This window comes from Antennarius striatus, chromosome 3 (genome assembly GCF_040054535.1).
Source record: "Antennarius striatus isolate MH-2024 chromosome 3, ASM4005453v1, whole genome shotgun sequence".
NCBI lineage: Eukaryota > Metazoa > Chordata > Actinopteri > Lophiiformes > Antennariidae > Antennarius > Antennarius striatus.
The window spans coordinates 4921719-4938397 of record NC_090778.1 but is presented as its reverse complement, the minus strand read 5'-3'; the positions used below and the strand labels follow the sequence as shown (position 1 = coordinate 4938397).

General features: G+C 39.6%; 3 protein-coding genes and 1 long non-coding RNA gene across 5 annotated transcripts; 3 read left to right on the top strand and 1 right to left on the bottom strand.

Moving 5' to 3' along the window:
* The first annotated feature begins 209 nt into the window (after positions 1-209).
* LOC137592442 (mothers against decapentaplegic homolog 2) lies at positions 210-10681 on the top strand. Of its 2 annotated transcripts, none has more exons than XM_068310613.1 (11): positions 210-359; positions 1389-1801; positions 3082-3171; positions 3379-3572; positions 4146-4280; positions 4565-4627; positions 5158-5211; positions 5337-5549; positions 6334-6471; positions 7939-8083; positions 8408-10681. In XM_068310613.1, exons 2-11 carry the CDS (start codon positions 1566-1568, stop codon positions 8529-8531), a joined length of 1392 nt encoding a protein of 463 aa, XP_068166714.1. In that variant the 5' UTR covers positions 210-359; positions 1389-1565; the 3' UTR covers positions 8532-10681. The 2 variants fall into 2 exon arrangements, with proteins under 2 accessions (XP_068166714.1, XP_068166713.1); XM_068310612.1 differs by having other exon boundaries at positions 4565-4639.
* Positions 10682-11362: 681 nt separating this feature from the next.
* On the top strand, positions 11363-12146 carry LOC137593037 (immediate early response 3-interacting protein 1). Its single transcript, XM_068311614.1, has 3 exons — positions 11363-11509; positions 11751-11852; positions 11942-12146. The coding sequence occupies exons 1-3, from the start codon at positions 11419-11421 to the stop codon at positions 11995-11997; spliced, it is 249 nt and encodes an 82-aa protein (XP_068167715.1). The 5' UTR covers positions 11363-11418; the 3' UTR covers positions 11998-12146.
* A 75-nt stretch (positions 12147-12221) lies between these two features.
* On the bottom strand, positions 12222-12813 carry LOC137593039 (uncharacterized). The gene is made up of 2 exons (XR_011035066.1): positions 12638-12813; positions 12222-12440 (listed from the first exon to the last, which is right to left on the bottom strand). It is a non-coding gene; the product is annotated as an uncharacterized lncRNA (long non-coding RNA).
* On the top strand, positions 12320-14928 carry si:ch211-12e13.1 (uncharacterized). The gene is made up of 5 exons (XM_068311613.1): positions 12320-12738; positions 12807-12973; positions 13245-13487; positions 13597-13800; positions 14009-14928. The coding sequence occupies exons 1-5, from the start codon at positions 12500-12502 to the stop codon at positions 14197-14199; spliced, it is 1044 nt and encodes a 347-aa protein (XP_068167714.1). The 5' UTR covers positions 12320-12499; the 3' UTR covers positions 14200-14928.
* Positions 14929-16679: the final 1751 nt, after the last annotated feature.

Below are 16679 nucleotides of genomic sequence, written 5' to 3'. Positions count from 1 at the left end.
AAACTGTTTTTTCCTACAAACATCACTAAATGACAGACGTAAAACCATGGTATAATACAGAGTCACATGTTCAAAAAACATAAATTTTCAATATTTAAAATCTTGCAGACGTCCAATCACATTTTTGAGTAGGCGGGATTAAGCGCCTGTGCGTAGCCATCAAGTTTGTTTTGTTGTTCCGGTCAAACTAACGTAACAAACTAGCTCCAGTAGCACTGGTAGCAACTTGAGAATAGCCCATAAGCCTTGTCAAAATTAGCTGTAGTTCAATACATCAGTCGTATTTATGTTATTAAGGTGTTTAGAAGGCTGTTTACACCTTTCTCTCAAAACGCAAAGCTTTGGACTTCAAACCTGGGGTAACTATTGAAATGCTTTTGTTTGTTTTCTCGACTTTAATGCATGTTGAGTCGGAGACGTAGGTCCGTTAGCCAGCGGTAGTAAGGGCTCAGTTTGGAAGAGTTCGTCCAAGATGCTAACTCATTTTGTGTCGGGATAATATTTTGGTTAAAAGTCTAGATCATTCAAAAGTTACGTTTGATAAAAATATTTACTTCATTTAATTTGGAATTACTTGAATTTACTTATAACATTACTTATAGTCTGTGTTTTTGACAAGCTAATGTTTGGTAACAAAGTCCTACGGCTGGACTGTTGCGCATAGGAGGGTTTTTTTCGCCATCACAACAAAAGGATTTTTGATAACAAGCTGGCAGCTAGCTTGGAGAAGCTAACGCTAGCTGATCTGGCTAAATGAGAACTCTTCTTTGACTAACCTCTGATCTGTGTAGTTGAATAAATTGCAGTCTATCCCTCTCTTAGTCTGTAGCCAAGACAAGTTCAGCCTTTTGTTGTTAACACGTTCAGAAAGCTAACGCTAGTCAACTTGTTGTGATTTGAGTCACACAGGCCCCCCACCAGGTAGCTAGCAGCCGGCCTTCCCAATCCAGATTGTGTTATGTTAGCAGGGGGGGGATGGGGGGGTGACACAAAATACCCTCTTGTTCACATCCATTTTGAAGCTTTTTCTCTGTGAAATTCATACGTTCATTAGTAGCTGATCGTGATTATCTTGGTGCACAGACTGCGACAGTACGGAGTACAACATGTGTGTTAACTTCATAAGTTTGCACGTTCGCTAGCTTGGATTTTCGAGCAGTGTTTGTGCCAAGATAACGTCAAGAGGACATCTCTGCCTGTTTGTGTGTTCGACTTCACACAAAAAGTTAACTTTTAACTCGCAGTTTTGCTGCTTCAGATCACACGTCCTGTTTGGCTCACGGTTTGAAATTTCATTCAGTTTTACAGATTCTGTTATTGTTTTGGTGAGGCTTGCTGTAGTTATTGTTATTTGTAATAATGTGCTTTGTTATGTGACTTTTTCCCAGGGTGTCCATCTCTTATGAAAATACTCACTGGCTAGCACCGGCTTCCACCCTGTGACTCACTGGTCACTAGAGGGGCCCCACCAGAGCGAGGGCCCAAACCGTAGCTCTAGGTCTGCTCTGTCTGCGTGTGTGGGCTTGTGTTGAGTCTGCTGGAGAATCTCCATTTGTCCAGCTAAGATGTCCTCCATCTTGCCATTCACCCCTCCTGTGGTGAAGAGGCTGTTGGGCTGGAAGAAATCGACCAACGGCCCAGGTGGAGCAGGTGGTGGAGACCAAAATGGGCAAGAGGAAAAGTGGTGTGAGAAAGCTGTGAAGAGCTTAGTGAAGAAGCTAAAGAAGACAGGCCAGCTAGATGAGCTGGAGAAGGCTATCACTACTCAAAATTGCAACACAAAGTGTGTCACCATCCCCAGGTATACTTCTCAATACTATATTACTGTCAAAACTTGAGGTTGTTTTTGTCATATATCGTGTATATTTGTTTTGGTTGACTTATGCATGTGAAAGTGATCTTCTCTCATAATTCAGTTTATTCCTGTAATTGTCACTGGAAACCTGAAATATTTGGAATTCTGTAAAAGTATTTTTTAGGGATGCAGCATCGTGGAAAATAAATAAACGTGAATTTGGGGTTGCATCGTAGTAAAACAAGGTCCATTACAGATAATCTGAAAAGCAGTGCTTACTGTTTCACTGGGATAGAGTTGTTAATAGGGTCATAGCCGATGTTCTGTTTATCAGCCAGCCAGCCTTGATGACACAGACTCGGGTTCAGTAGGAACATCATGTTAAGAGATTCATTCCTCATTGATGTACCACCAAGCACCACGTCAGATGTTTGTATGACCATGGATAACAGGCTGGTTATTATTGCTTGAGAATTGTTACAGGCTGCACTGCCAGGTTTGTAATGATGCAACGACTGGCTCAGAGTGAATGAAGTAATGTACAAATAGAAGTCTGTGTAATGAGCCCAAAATAATGCCAGATTTGGGACCTGGCCACCATTAGTGTGTGTTTAACATGGCTGGGGGACCGTTCTTGTCAGCCTTGCCACTCTGGAATGTACTCAGTCAACATTTTTATTTATTGTAGCGACCAGTATTTGTAATAAGGATTGGTGTAGTAAAATGCAAGTTTTCACTAGCAGATGCTATGACCAGTGCCCTTTCACAAACCACTTGCAGTTTGTCATCATAGTTAAGATCCCACTTGGCTCTGCTACCATCCATGATAGTTTAGTCCATGTTGTTGTGTATTTGTGGCGTTGACATGAAGCATGTTGTTGTCCTAGTATTCAGAAGCAACTTGTTTGTCCTCATTCCAAGTTTTATTTCTTAGTTTATGGTTCACTCATGTTGTGAGTGTTGGACCATTGATTCCCAACCACCCCCTTGTTTTTGAGTTGTTTTCAATGTTTGAAGCCACACAGTTCAATAATGCTCTTTGTCTCACTCATTGTTTAACAGATTCCACACTGTTCTTTTCTTATTAAATCTGTCAAAGGCTTCTCTTATTTGAAGAACCCATCTATCATTTTCATAGCTGAGCATAAATTTGATGTCTTAATTTTTGCCTCATGACTCTAATAAAAGAGGCCTTTTAATGTTCACATTACCCATACTGATATTTCTGAATGGGTTATGTCCCATGTTTATCATTTATTTATTGTTTTTGTTTTCTCTGTGTACAGCAATTGCTCAGAAATATGGGGACTGAGTACACCAAATACGATAGAACAGTGGGACACATCAGGCCTCTACAGCTACCCTGACCAAACCAGGTGACTATCCTCAACTATTGTATGGTGTTGCATACAACCTCGATGTGGGAGACTTGTAATTACAATGCTGGAGGTGACAGCCATTAATAATGTCTTTGTTTGTTGGTCTTGTCACCAATCAATCCCATCCATTGCCATGTGTCAACCTCCCTCCCCTGTGTATCTTTCAACCATCTCACCACCATCTCCTATTCACTGTTCAATTAGATCATTGGATGGCCGCCTGCAGGTCTCTCACAGAAAGGGGCTTCCCCATGTTATCTATTGCCGCTTGTGGCGATGGCCAGACCTTCACAGCCACCATGAGCTGCGTGCGATTGAGGCCTGTGAGTATGCCTTCCATCTAAAAAAGGATGAGGTCTGCATCAACCCCTACCACTACCAAAGGGTGGAGACCCCAGGTGAGTCTTTTGGGTTTTTTTACCTAAATTATTCACATCTCTTTGAACATCTGCTCTCTTTCATTAACACATGCAAAGCTTGTTGAAAGTAAACTACTTACATTTTAACATAATCACACACATTTTGTTCATGTGAAATATTAACTTCCCTTCTACCAAAGTGTTGGTCTGAAATTTTTTGGGGAAAAGATTTGTCTTAGAGATGTGAAAACTGGCCAGTTTGTGTTACATAGTTTTCAAATTTGATAAAATTTATTTTCTCTCCTTTTTGTTGACTTAGAGAAAATTAAAAAAACAACTTCCTCTAATTTTGAGTATTTTGATGAGGAAATAAATTGTATTCTGTACAGTACATGTGAAACTAGTCCATTTTATTTGAGAATTAATGAGAGATATTAGTAATGTCAGACTTAACACTTAACATTGAGCAAGCAAGCAAAAATGTCACAATTAATATTATTATAATTTTTCTGTTAAGGGTTTCAGGGGTGAACTCTGTTTAAAAGTGGAGTTATTCCCACTTCACTGTGCCTTAATTACCGATTTCCATTTCATTTCTTTGCATCTTTGTAGTGCTGCCTCCTGTTCTTGTGCCAAGACACTCAGATATCCTGCCAGAGCTGCCACCTCTGGATGACTACACTCATTCCATACCCGAGAACACTAACTTTCCTGCGGGCATTGAACCTCCAAATAACTATATACCAGGTGAGTTCATGAGGGGTCACATAATCCTGGAGAACAAATCTCAATGTTATTCCAAGTTTCTGTTTGTAATATTTTGCATTCGTGAGCAGCTGTGGTTTTTTTGTCATGCACATTATGTAACATTAGCATTACAATTATTAAACCCATTTGCAATTCTTTTTTATGGTTATGATGCAAGTTTTGTCTTTATATAACTTTGGGGGAAAGTTTGATGTGAGTAAAAACAACAATCATGAACCATAAATTTTTGCTAACATTATATTTCCTTCTCATAATTTCAACAGAAACACCTCCACCAGGCTACATCAGTGAGGATGGGGAGGCCAGTGATCAACAGATGAATCAAAGTATGGATACAGGTACCCTACACTAACAACTCCTGCTGTCTTAGTGCTTGTGCCATGACTCCACTGTGGTCAGTCAGTTCATAGTTGATGTTAGGTTAGAGTAGCAATAGACTTATTTTGAGCCTGTGTTTCTCTTATTAACATTTCTAATTGTAGACTTTATCAATTTAGCAAGGATGGTGAACTTTTTATGTCAGCTTATGTTGTAAGATTCTAACAGATTAGTCCACATTTTAATTAAACTTCCATGTGCTGTTTATAACAACAGCCACAACAGCAGCATACCAGTAATTATTCTTTACTTCAACATCCACTCTGTTCTTTGTGCAATCAATGAAGGCAGACTTCACTTTCAACTAACCCCTGCATTCAGAGTGTTGGATGTACAAACAAGAGCTTCGTTATTGTTGTATAGATGCAATCAGCATTCTAACCCAGACAGTTAAACTCACTAGTCTTACCGCATCTCTACCCCGTGCTGTGGTCTTATGTTGACCTGTCCATCAGTGACTTTGTGTTTTCTACATCAGGTTCTCCAGCTGAGCTTTCTCCCAGCACTCTGTCTCCTGTCAATCATAGCATGGGTAAGATCAGGACATCATGGTTTAGAACCTCGATACATTAATAGTGAATACACATCAACAACATGCGTACCGTGTGCCAAATGAACCTGTGGGATGAACTTGATTGCTGTGATTCTCTACTGCAGACCTGCAGCCAGTGACTTACTCGGAACCAGCCTTCTGGTGCTCTATAGCCTACTACGAGCTGAACCAGCGCGTCGGCGAGACGTTCCACGCCTCTCAGCCCTCCCTGACAGTGGACGGATTCACGGATCCATCCAATTCTGAGCGTTTCTGTCTAGGTCTGCTGTCTAATGTCAACAGGAACGCCACTGTGGAGATGACCCGGAGGCACATAGGTTAGTGAAGTTTCAAGTAGCTATAGTTAATCTTCACGGGTTGTTTAATGCAGGTTTTGAGTGTGTCCCTGGTGTATTCTTACTACATCCAGCAAAGCGGTGATGTATTGTAATCGTTGGTGTTTGTCCGTCTGTCTGTCCATCCGTCCGTCCACCAAATATCTTCACAACCGTTGCAGATAGAAAGATGAAAGAAAAAGCACATTAATCGGGCAGCAAAGGGGATTACAATGATGATGACTTTGACCTTGAGAAAACTAGGTCAAGGTCAAATTTCAACTTTGGTACCTTTTTTTCACATATCCCAGAAACCGGCTAAGATAGAAAGACAAAACAAAAAGCATTATATTCAGGGAGGCAAGGGGATGAAAATTACATCTTGACCTTGAAAAACAAGGTCAAGGTGAAATTTTCACTTTTTTTACATTTTTAGGTACTTATCTCTGAAACCTGCTGAGGTATAATCACAAAAAAAGAAAACATTTTCAGGAAGCCAGAGGTACAAAAATGTGTAGGTCAGCATAAAAGTTTGAATTCAGGGGTGTCGCGGGATGTTGCAGTCTCTGACTGCCTTGTTTAGAGACAGATTTTGTGTAAGTCCTGTTTCGTATACATGGGCTGGCTTAAGGCGTAAAACTGGTTGGTTGCTTGATCCCCCTCCTCCTGACCACATGACTTGTCACATGATTTTCCCAGTGGTTAGGGCTGCACTTTTCAAGGAATTCATTGGTGAATTGTGAATGAGATGTAAATTTTAATGCTGGCTGTCTTCCTTTACTAACAGGAAGAGGAGTTAGACTCTACTACATTGGAGGGGAGGTATTTGCTGAGTGCCTGAGTGATAGTGCCATCTTTGTCCAGAGTCCAAATTGCAACCAACGATATGGCTGGCATCCAGCAACCGTGTGCAAGATTCCTCCAGGTAAGATATTGACAGTGGAACGTGTAGCAATGAGGAACATTAGCATCGTAGTGATAGTGACGCCAACCCAGGAAACCCACCTTAATGTACACTGAATAAATATTTGTGAAGATACACAACATCAAAACTGTACTGTACAGCCTTAAAATGTGTTTCTTATGTATTTAACTTAATTTATGGTGGGTGGCACAATGATACATATGTTGATGTTGAATTAAGGCAACAAAATTGACAGATGTAATTAGACTGTTTATTCGCAGTATTTGATTTTTTTAAAATTCTATTTTGTTATTTTAGTACGGAAGCATGGTGCTGCCACATAGAGAAAAAAAATTGGGGGCTCATTATCACGTAATTACGTGAAAAGTTTATTTTTATAACTACGGCAGCGTAGAGCTGCCAGACCAAGAAAATATAAACCGGGAGGACTTTTTCACGTTATAACGTGAAAGTATCATGTTATTTCGTGATAGTATCACGTTATTTTGTGATAAGATGTTAACCCTGGGTGAAAGTACATGCGCCGCGTTAGGTGATTTCTCCGTCTCTGTTCAACACCACGGGGGTCGAGAAACTTTAACAAATGCCTCACTGTACTTTGGGTGACAACATATCCAGCTTGGATGCAGTTGACATGATGGAGCTTGTATCCATGCAGCCGGCCGTGTCCCTCCAGCTTATCAATGAGGGTCGACTCAAGAGGGTCTGACTCGTTTTTCCTCCAGTATAGCCCCATGTTTTTCAAATTTCTTCTTAGGGTACGCATGCTTATATAAATCTCATCCACGGAGCCCAATAACTGCAAAATCTCACCATTTCTCAAGCCAAGCTTGAAATATAATTTAATGGCATCATGTAAAGGAGCCATGATTTACAGATGACCAGCAGACAGTAAATAAAACCACTTTTCTTTTCACGTTCTCGTCTTATCACGAAATAACGTGACACTTTCACGTTATAATGTGAAAAAGTCGTATCATGAAATAACGTGATATGTATCACGAAATAACGCGATACGTATCACGAAATAACGCGATACGTATCACGAAATAACGCGATACATATCACGAAATAACGCGATACGTATCACGAAATAACGCGATACGTATCACGAAATAACGCGATACTATCACGTTATAACGTGAAAAAGTCCTCCCGGTTTTTTTTTTCTTGGTCTGGCAGCTCTACGCTGCCGTAATTTTAGTATATGTATTATATTCTTCTGTCTAATTATATGATTAGTTCTTAAAAACTGTTGGGTTGGTTTTAACTGATTATGATATTTTATGTTCTGTTTGAGATTCTAATATATTATGAAATTTTAGAATATGTCTAATCATTCTGTCTGAGTAATTCTCGGATCCTGCCTCATTGATTCTGTCTAATTTTTAAATTCATTTTAAGTGACTCTTCGATGACTTGCTGATGATTTGCTGACCTTAATGTTAACCTTTCTTTTCCTTCTAGGCTGTAATCTAAAAATATTCAACAACCAAGAATTTGCAGCCCTGCTGGCTCAGTCTGTCAACCAGGGCTTTGAAGCGGTGTACCAGCTCACCAGGATGTGCACCATCCGCATGAGTTTTGTCAAAGGTTGGGGAGCCGAGTACAGGTGAGCACCTCCAGGAACACCAGACTAGAACAAATCAGTTCTACAGATAAATGAGGGCTAATTTTTAAAAAGTCACTGTTTGTGACTGTCCATCAGCTGGGGTTCTATTTCTTAAACATTGACATATATTGTTACACATGACTCAAAGGTAAATGCAGCTTGAGAAGTGTTTATTAACATGGTCATTTTCTTCACAATTCCATCACAACACACTCTTCCTAGCAACACTAAAAGATCCTGAACTGAATAAATCACAGCATGAAGCATCATAATTCAAGTTTGCACAAACTGACATTAAAAAAAACAAGTGTTTCTATCTTCCAGGCGACAGACTGTCACAAGCACTCCTTGCTGGATCGAGCTGCATTTAAACGGCCCCCTGCAGTGGCTGGACAAGGTGCTGACCCAGATGGGTTCCCCGTCTGCACGCTGCTCCAGTATGTCCTAAACAGCTTCGGATCACATCCAACCCACCCCCAGAAAACTTGCAGCCCATTACATGGTTATTAAATTTAATCTTGTAAGTCCTTAGATGGAAAAGAAGAAGTCCATACATGAAAAAGTGGAAACCCAACAAAAGAAATAGTCTGTAACATTCTTCACAGTATTTGTGGAACACTTCCACATTCCCATTTTAATGTTACACATGAACGCAAACAAAGAAATACAGTACACCTACACTGACACACACGGATACATACAGACATTTCGGTAAAGAATTTGGCACTTTGTAACCATCTATGTCATGCACCTTGTTAAATTGCTTTCCCCAAATCCTTGATATTAGATCTATTTGTGGTACAAATAAAAATGTATATTGCTTTTTAGTCCAGGAAGTAGGGGAAATACCAAAAATATCTGTGAATATTTTCTCAGTATTGAAGATTACTCTTATGAGTGACACAAGCTTGAATGCTAAAATGATTTTACTTCCAGCCCATCCCAGCCATTGTTCTTAACCTAAGTTTACTTTTCTCTGGGAAACTCTTTTGTCGGGAGGGTGGCTTGGTGAAGAAATGCTGGCCTTCTCGGCTGTCCTCCTCTGAAGGAGAAGCCTCAAAGTGTTTATGAAATTTGACTGAATTGACTTGCCAGAATGGCCCTTTTTGTAACTTGTGGTGTGTCGTTATATGACATACGTCTAAATGGACGAATAGGAATGTTGGATTAAAGATGTATAATAATTCAAATACCCCTAACAAACTACAACCTGGATTTGGCTGTAGTTAATTTGTTTGTCATTATATGACACTGTGTGTGTCTTTGTTAATTTGATTTATATCCCCACCGAATAGCCTGGTATGGAAGCTAATGAGATATTGACCAGGCTTCATAAGGTGCACTGGGCAGGGACCAGAGAATATCAGCAGTTATCGAAAGCTTTTTTTGTTTGTTTTGTTTTGTTTTCTCTATTTTTGACATGACACTGGGAGTCCTGGGGCTCTCTGAGGTGAAACATGAACATCTCACCAGGAGAAATTGTAGGTATCAATGACTTCATTCTGTTTTTAGCCTATATCCCCATTGTTTTGCTACTTTTTTGTATTCTCATGTATTTTTATATATAAATATACTTAGATTTTTTCTGTTGTTCACTTTTTATTAAAATTTTCAAGACCACAGCTGTTTCTGAAGTGACATGGAAGGCATGGATCATTCCTTCATTTAACTAAAAAAGATCCGTTTGAATTCATCTCCGATTTCAGTTCCTTGTCTTGGTATATATACATAAAAAAAATCACTGCCCAACATGAAGTGTAGCCTGTTTTTATCCAATGTTTTTCCAAAGAAATCTGGTGCATTTAAAGTACACAAAATTACAGATTTGTCTGAAACCCCAAAGTCTGCCATCTTGACATGGTTTTAATTATTCCAGACATGTAAATCTTTGTAATGGCCAGTCAGATATTTGTCTCCTCACTTGACACATGACCTCTTGTAGCCTTGTGGTGCTTACTTGATCAAGCAGGTCAGGGTCAATCAAATACAATCGGCTTTTTAAAATGTTACACAAACCACAGAGGCAGAGCGGTTTTCTTCCGTGTGAAAAGAACATGAATGTGCCTGCACACTGGGATGTTCTGTGTTAATGTGTGTATTATATTTGTTCAGTCTATAAAATACAGTATGTACAACAAAGACTTACTAGCTTAATCTCTGCCATTTTTGTCATTATGAGGCTGTTGCAAGTTTAACATGTTCCCCTCTCTCCTGTTTTTGATGTAAATGTGTTTACCTAATGGCACTAGTGATTGTACTTTAAGTGCACCTAGTAAAGTTTGGATTTGGGGAACTGAACCATGTGTTAGGGTCCAGTGTTTCATTGTTTTTATCTTTGGCCTACAATATATGAATGTGAAAAAATGCATTACAAAATCTGATGTGGACCAGACTTACATATACATAACAGTAGTACAGTATGTGTGTATTTAACAGTAATCTTTTTTGCAAGCAGTCAGTACAGTAGATGTCGCAGTTGTTTTACCAGTAGAGGGCGGTATTGATAGAGCAGTTTTTCTTTCTGACCATAAGCTTCTCAGGCGTGTGGCATATTATGCAGACTTCATAAAACACTAATAAAGATTTTTATTCTCATGATTCTGTCTAATGTTTGCTTGGCTTGATTGTAGATATGCAAGGTTTTTATCAGTAAAAACATAGTTTAAGACTTCGAGGCACACATTAATTCTACAAGAATGGTTTAACTATCATTTCACAGGTAACATTCAGCTTGGTTTGGTTTGTCATACCTGGCACCGCAGTTCTTGATGCTAAGCAACAATATCTTTGGCAAGAAACAACTGCATTTGCTCACATGAAAACTGTATGTAGGCTATATGTACAGCAAAAAATCAATCCAATGAGGGACATAATTGAACTCCAAGACATGAATCTGACAGCCAGTGTGCAGACTGAGATTTTGCATGCATGTGAAATGTGACTAAGTACATTTACTCACCATAAGCGGTGAAATGATTATGCAGTACAAATGCTTGATGTACTTCTGCAAGTATTATCAGCAAGTATTTTGCAATGAGTACTTTTTTTCTGATTATTTTAGAGAAAAGGAGTTTAACAGGTTTACACTTCTTCCTACTCCTTTTCGGACAGTGTTCACACCTTTTCCGGTGTATTTATTATTGTTTGTTTTTGTTTTGTTATTCGAATTAAAAACTCATTCAAAACATTATTTACTCGATATGTATTCCATAAGGCGGTTCCTGTTTCGAGCTCTAATGAGCGCCGCTTGTCAACAAACGTCATCAGGTTTGTCCCTTTCCGGCCACCGTTGGCGACACACTGACAGCCGTGGTTTAGCTAGCTGTTTCCACAACATGGCTTTTACTTTATATTCTCTCATTCAAGCGGCAATATTGTGCATTAATGCCGTCGCTGTATTGCACGAAGAGCGATTTTTGAGCAAAAGTAAGTGACTTTGGTTAAAATGTTTTCACTGCTAGTTGTCAAACTAGATTTGAAGTGAGCTAGCCAAGGCTAACCAAACGACAGCTACTTCTACCAGACCTGTCAGAACAGAACATTTACTGGTGTTTGCAAGAGTTCATACTGAACGTCTTAAACTGAATAACACAGCGGCCGTCCACTGTTCTTTATGAATTTATAGTTATTATTCTCTTTCCTTCTTCTCTATCGTTTTAACCAATAGTTGGTTGGGGAGTGGACCAAAGCGTCGGAGGTTTTGGTGATGAACCCGGCGTTAAAGTTCAATTAATGAACCTCATCCGCTCCGTGAGGACAGTAATGAGAGGTATTTCCTCACCCCAGTAGTAGCATCACTACACAAGGATGACTGCAGTCTAGTCTTAGTGATATTTAAGTGACCTCCTTGTTTTCCAGTGCCGTTGATTGCTGTGAATTCGGTGTGTATTGCGTTGCTGCTTCTCTTTGGATGAAGTTCGGACGAGCCGACGTGATCTCAGGACAACGTCTCCATTATCTCAGGAACCCTCCACAGAAATATTTTGTCTTTTTTTGTTTTCAACTCCATATTAAATTTAAGTTAACACGCAATTTGTTTTGCCATCTAATGTTTTCCACTGAGGAAAAATCTTGCAAAGAATTTGACAAAGAGTTTTTAAACGATTTATAAATCAAAAATATTAAATTATGTCTTGAAAACATTGTTTGGAGTGTTTTAATGGTATATACAAAGCGTTAATAATAATATGCCAGCGCGTTCCTTTTAAAACGCGAATGTTGTGCTTTTTGTCCCAGCTCGGGCTCCGTACTTTCAGCTTGCGTCACAGGTAGCGACAGTGTCCACTTCACGGTCTGTGTCCACTTCACGGTCTGTGTCCACTTCACGGTCTGTGTCCACTTCACGGTCCTGGGAAAACTTTGGAACATAACATGATTTAAACTAAAGTCTTAGTGTTTCATTTATTAACAGCATTAATGGGGAACATACAGAGTTCCGTCGTTATATCGCTCACAGTTTTCTCTGTTTACGTTCTTTACGTTCACATTTACTCTTCTCACACGTTACTGAGGGCAAATACTCTCACCAGCGAGAGGCTACCCAGCTCCATTTACCTGAACATCAAATATCTGACCCAAGCCGTGACTCGGAGAAGAGGCCGCTTGTATGAAGGGGCGAGTAATCGTCAGGTCGTTTACACGGTCCTCAACAGCAGGTGAGCGTCCAGCAGAAGTCGGTAGCCGTGTGAGCATCACCCAGGTTCTGAATCCCTGTGTCTGTAAGACTGGAGCCGCATCTGCTGAGGAGGTTCTGCAGCCTTGCTGGTTATGGCTGGGATTATCCAGACACCGACTTCAGAGACACCCCCCTGTGTTTCCCAGAGTGTCTCTGCCTGAGGCTGCTGCTGATGATGGTTCTGACTGACGAGAACTTCCGGCTCAGTCCTGCAGGTCAGACATTAATCACACTAACAAAGACTTGATCAAGCTCATCCACCTGTTGAGAATACAGTATAAGGCGCACCTAAGTGTGCTTTATAACCCAGTGCACCTTATATATGAAAACAGTTTTAAAATAGGCCATTCATTGAAGGTGCGCCTTATAGTCCAGTGCACTGTATAGTGCAGAAAATACTGTAATGTACTAATCCCACTGGCGTGGTGCCATTGTTACTTTTGGAGTTTCTAGCAATACGATTATGATTAGGAAATGTTTTTGTAGGTCTGGTTTGCCTGCATCAGACTGTGAAAACTCTTCAACCAGTTGATGAACTGAAGAAGGGTCCATTCCAGCTGAAGCTTGGAGTTCTGGACTACCATCAAATCGACGCAGGAGTGGAGGTAGACGTCTGTCTGTCAGCCACTTCTCGTACAGGCTGTGTAGTGTGGGAGAGCGTCCTGACACTGCTGTCCACAAACAAGTCAAACAAACCTAGAAGATGCCTTCCAAGGAGAGAGAATGAGAGTGAGATTGGTTCAAATGGTTTTTTTTAGCTGATGTTTTAGTAAGCTTTAATGTGCATCTATGTAATATGGACTCATACTCTTAATGTTTAGTGCCAATGTTCTGACAGGCCAGCCAGATGAACCTATGCAAGAAGATGTGAAGCAGGTCGCGCTCAGAGTTCCCAGGACTATCTTCCTGCAGTGTGGATGGTCCTCCTCCCTCACCTACCGCCTCCTCTCTCTACCAGCCCTGCTCTGTGGCTACAGATCACCAATCTCGCCAAGTCTCTGGATGCTGTCTGCCTGCTTGTCTGAAATAGAAAAGCACAGAGGTAAATTTCTTGATCAGAACACCAATGGCGTTGATGCACCGAAGGAAGAGCTGTACTGCATTTAAACTGAAGTTGGTTTATCAAAGCTCTCTCCCATAAAAATAATTTAAAGGATGCATCGTGTCTTTTTCAGTGTTGACATTTTTTGCACTTTGTCAAGTCAAAATACATTTTATTGTGTGGAGTGTTTTCACTGTTTTTTCATCAGGGGTTGAAGTGATCACAGCTCCTGTTACGGTCACTGCCAACTTTAAGGAACATCTGTTGGTACCAGGCAGAGTGACCGTTAACTTCTGGGAGACTAACCAGCGTCAGTCTGCTGCCCAACGCCTCAGCTTCAACATGCATCAACAAGGAACCAACATAACTCTTATGGAAGGGTCCATTTCTAGACCATGAACAACACAAAGGATTTATATCTATAGTAAACCCTATAAACCGTTGATATTTTACATTTTCTCTTTTGTTTACACACTGACAATTAATTACATCTAACAAGGTCAGAATGGATAGTTGGGTAATCCACATTCAAACATTTTCGGGATAATAAAATACAGTGATTATATTTTAATGAGGAGAAATGTTAATAGATGTGTCTTTCTCTGATCTGCTCCTTTTATTGGTAAATTAAAAAAATTATTTGAATATAACTTTAATCTATCCCTCTGTTTTTTTCTTGTTTAAATTTCTAGTTTCTCTTCTCTATAGTTTCATCTTGTTTTAGTTTATATAGTGGGTTTTATGTAAAGCAAAACTGCCTTGATGAATTGTCTTGTTTTATTACAGCATTATAACCATTGCCAGCATGCACAATACCAGGACCATGAAAGGGAAGCAGCTAAATGGAATTCAGCTCTAATTCATTATTCATAGCTGTGATTTATTTAACTAACATGTCAAAGACTATGTTTAAAATGATTTGATTAGGAATGGAGTTGTAACCACTTCCATAACTGCTTAAAACCAGCCTAACCTGCTCATTTAATTGCATTCATAATAATGGTAACAACGGATTTGAAAAAAGTGAAAGTTGTTCATATCATCAGTTTTCTGTGTGCTGCAACATTCTATCTGCAGCTCCAAATACACATGAGCTGCTAATGTGTTCCTTAAATTACTTCTCCATTACCATCGTCTTTTTACTGATGTTGTTGTGTTTATTCTTTTGAAAAGGGGTTTGGGTTAGGGGTGAAATGTGAAGCTTTCCGATTCAGGTTAGGTTTAGATCTCATTGTTCCACTGTACATGATAATCTAGTCAGATGTATGCAATCCTAATCCAGACATTTCCCCTATAGCTGGTGTAGATGTTTCATTATTGTATCGCTTCAATATTCCTGTTTCTAGCTTCAATTTATCTGAAAATCTGTTGTCTTGTATTATTCATTAGAACTTATTCAGTGTATGGAACTGAAAGAAGAGGCCACTGATGCACTGCTGCTGCACTTCATATAGAAACTATTTTTATACATGACTTCTTATGTAAAACAAAAATGATTGGAGTTTTTAGTCACAGGAAAAGGCAACTTTTTTACTCATTGAAGGTCAAATTGGCTTATATTAAAGACTAGAGCAGGAATTTTAGATTTTACGTGTTTTTTTTTAGATATTTATAAACTGTAGTAATTAATGGATTTTTCATAATATATTTAAGTATTAGCAATGGTTCTGGGGAAAACGTACTGTTACGTTTAGTCATAAATTCTTCCTTTGGTGTTCAGTGGGGTACAGTATATCCAGTGGGACTGAGATCTCAAACGCCTCGCTGCACACACGCTGAGTGGTTGTATGATGAGGGGAGGGTGTGTGTGTGTGTGTGTGTGTGTGTGTGAGTGTGAAGAGCCTGTTTCTAGATGTACAGACAGAGGAGAGATCAGCTTCAGCAGATGCAGGCCAGAGGGACACATACTGGATCACACTTCCTCTACCATGTGATTTTCCTTACAGCAACTTATTTCCACTGTGGAAGGCTTAAGGTAAAAATGAATTCCTTTCACTGGATGTTGTAGAACAATATGTGTTATATGTATGATCCTGCAGCGTTTGTTCATATATAAGCTGGAACAAACTTAGCTTTATAACAAAGTGGTGAGGGCAGTGTGTTCAGTGTTGCCACTATGAGCAGTAGTACCTGTTTAAATTATTTCTTGCTCAGAAAAGACAGACTTTAAGAAATAGTTGTCTAGCTTTCACATTTCTTAAAATGAGCTTGCAAATTGAATACTTTGACTCTTGTCTCTACTTGAACCAAGGTAACTTTAGTCTTTAAGATCAAGACAGAGTTAGATGAGTTACAAATAAATACTGATTTTATGTTGAATTTCACCACATTTAAAACCATTTTCTGTGTTGCTGTTCCAACTAAAAAAGCCACTATTCAAGGGTACTAAAGTGTTAATAGAATGAATGCGCTTGAATCCAATCTATTTTTCATCCATTGTTACTCAGTCGCCACAACGAACTGAGTGGAGTGCCCTGGTGCTCATTTGAACATGTACATTGTCGTTATTATTCATTTATGGAGTCCTGATTCTGTCATGCATATGAGTCAGTCAAGTGGAAGAGGGTTAGTCTGTTCAGCTCCTGTATGGAGGGCTCTGCATTTACACAAGTGGAAATGCTTCTAAACTGCGTCGCATGAAGTAAAATGTATGTTCTGCTTCGGTTAAGTCCTGATTGCTAGGGTAAGAACCTTTAAGGATATTAGAAAGTCTTTCTTATTCTGTTGCCATTACAACTGGTGCGTCCTTGTACTGGAGAAAATGGGAAGTGTGTGTGTGTTTTCAAAAGATGACACACACATTATCGTTGGTTCGAGCACTTTAGAGGAGTTTTGTCTGTCTCCTTCAAAGAGCCAGTCCTCAGGGAATTTAAGATATT

What these genes read in the sequence shown, in the direction of transcription:
- si:ch211-12e13.1 (XM_068311613.1), top strand. Translation starts at nt 12,500, where the DNA reads ATGGGGAACATACAGAGTTCCGTCGTTATATCGCTCACAGTTTTCTCT. An exon ending in TACACGGTCCTCAACAGCAG is followed by an intron (nt 12,739 to 12,806) that starts GTGAGCGTCCAG and finishes TGTGTCTGTAAG; the next exon opens with ACTGGAGCCGCATCTGCTGA. An exon ending in CTTCCGGCTCAGTCCTGCAG is followed by an intron (nt 12,974 to 13,244) that starts GTCAGACATTAA and finishes ATGTTTTTGTAG; the next exon opens with GTCTGGTTTGCCTGCATCAG.
- LOC137593037 (XM_068311614.1), top strand. Translation starts at nt 11,419, where the DNA reads ATGGCTTTTACTTTATATTCTCTCATTCAAGCGGCAATATTGTGCATT. An exon ending in AGAGCGATTTTTGAGCAAAA is followed by an intron (nt 11,510 to 11,750) that starts GTAAGTGACTTT and finishes TTTAACCAATAG; the next exon opens with TTGGTTGGGGAGTGGACCAA. An exon ending in CGTGAGGACAGTAATGAGAG is followed by an intron (nt 11,853 to 11,941) that starts GTATTTCCTCAC and finishes CTTGTTTTCCAG; the next exon opens with TGCCGTTGATTGCTGTGAAT.
- LOC137592442 (XM_068310612.1), top strand. Translation starts at nt 1,566, where the DNA reads ATGTCCTCCATCTTGCCATTCACCCCTCCTGTGGTGAAGAGGCTGTTG. An exon ending in TCCAAATAACTATATACCAG is followed by an intron (nt 4,281 to 4,564) that starts GTGAGTTCATGA and finishes TAATTTCAACAG; the next exon opens with AAACACCTCCACCAGGCTAC. An exon ending in TCCTGTCAATCATAGCATGG is followed by an intron (nt 5,212 to 5,336) that starts GTAAGATCAGGA and finishes TCTCTACTGCAG; the next exon opens with ACCTGCAGCCAGTGACTTAC.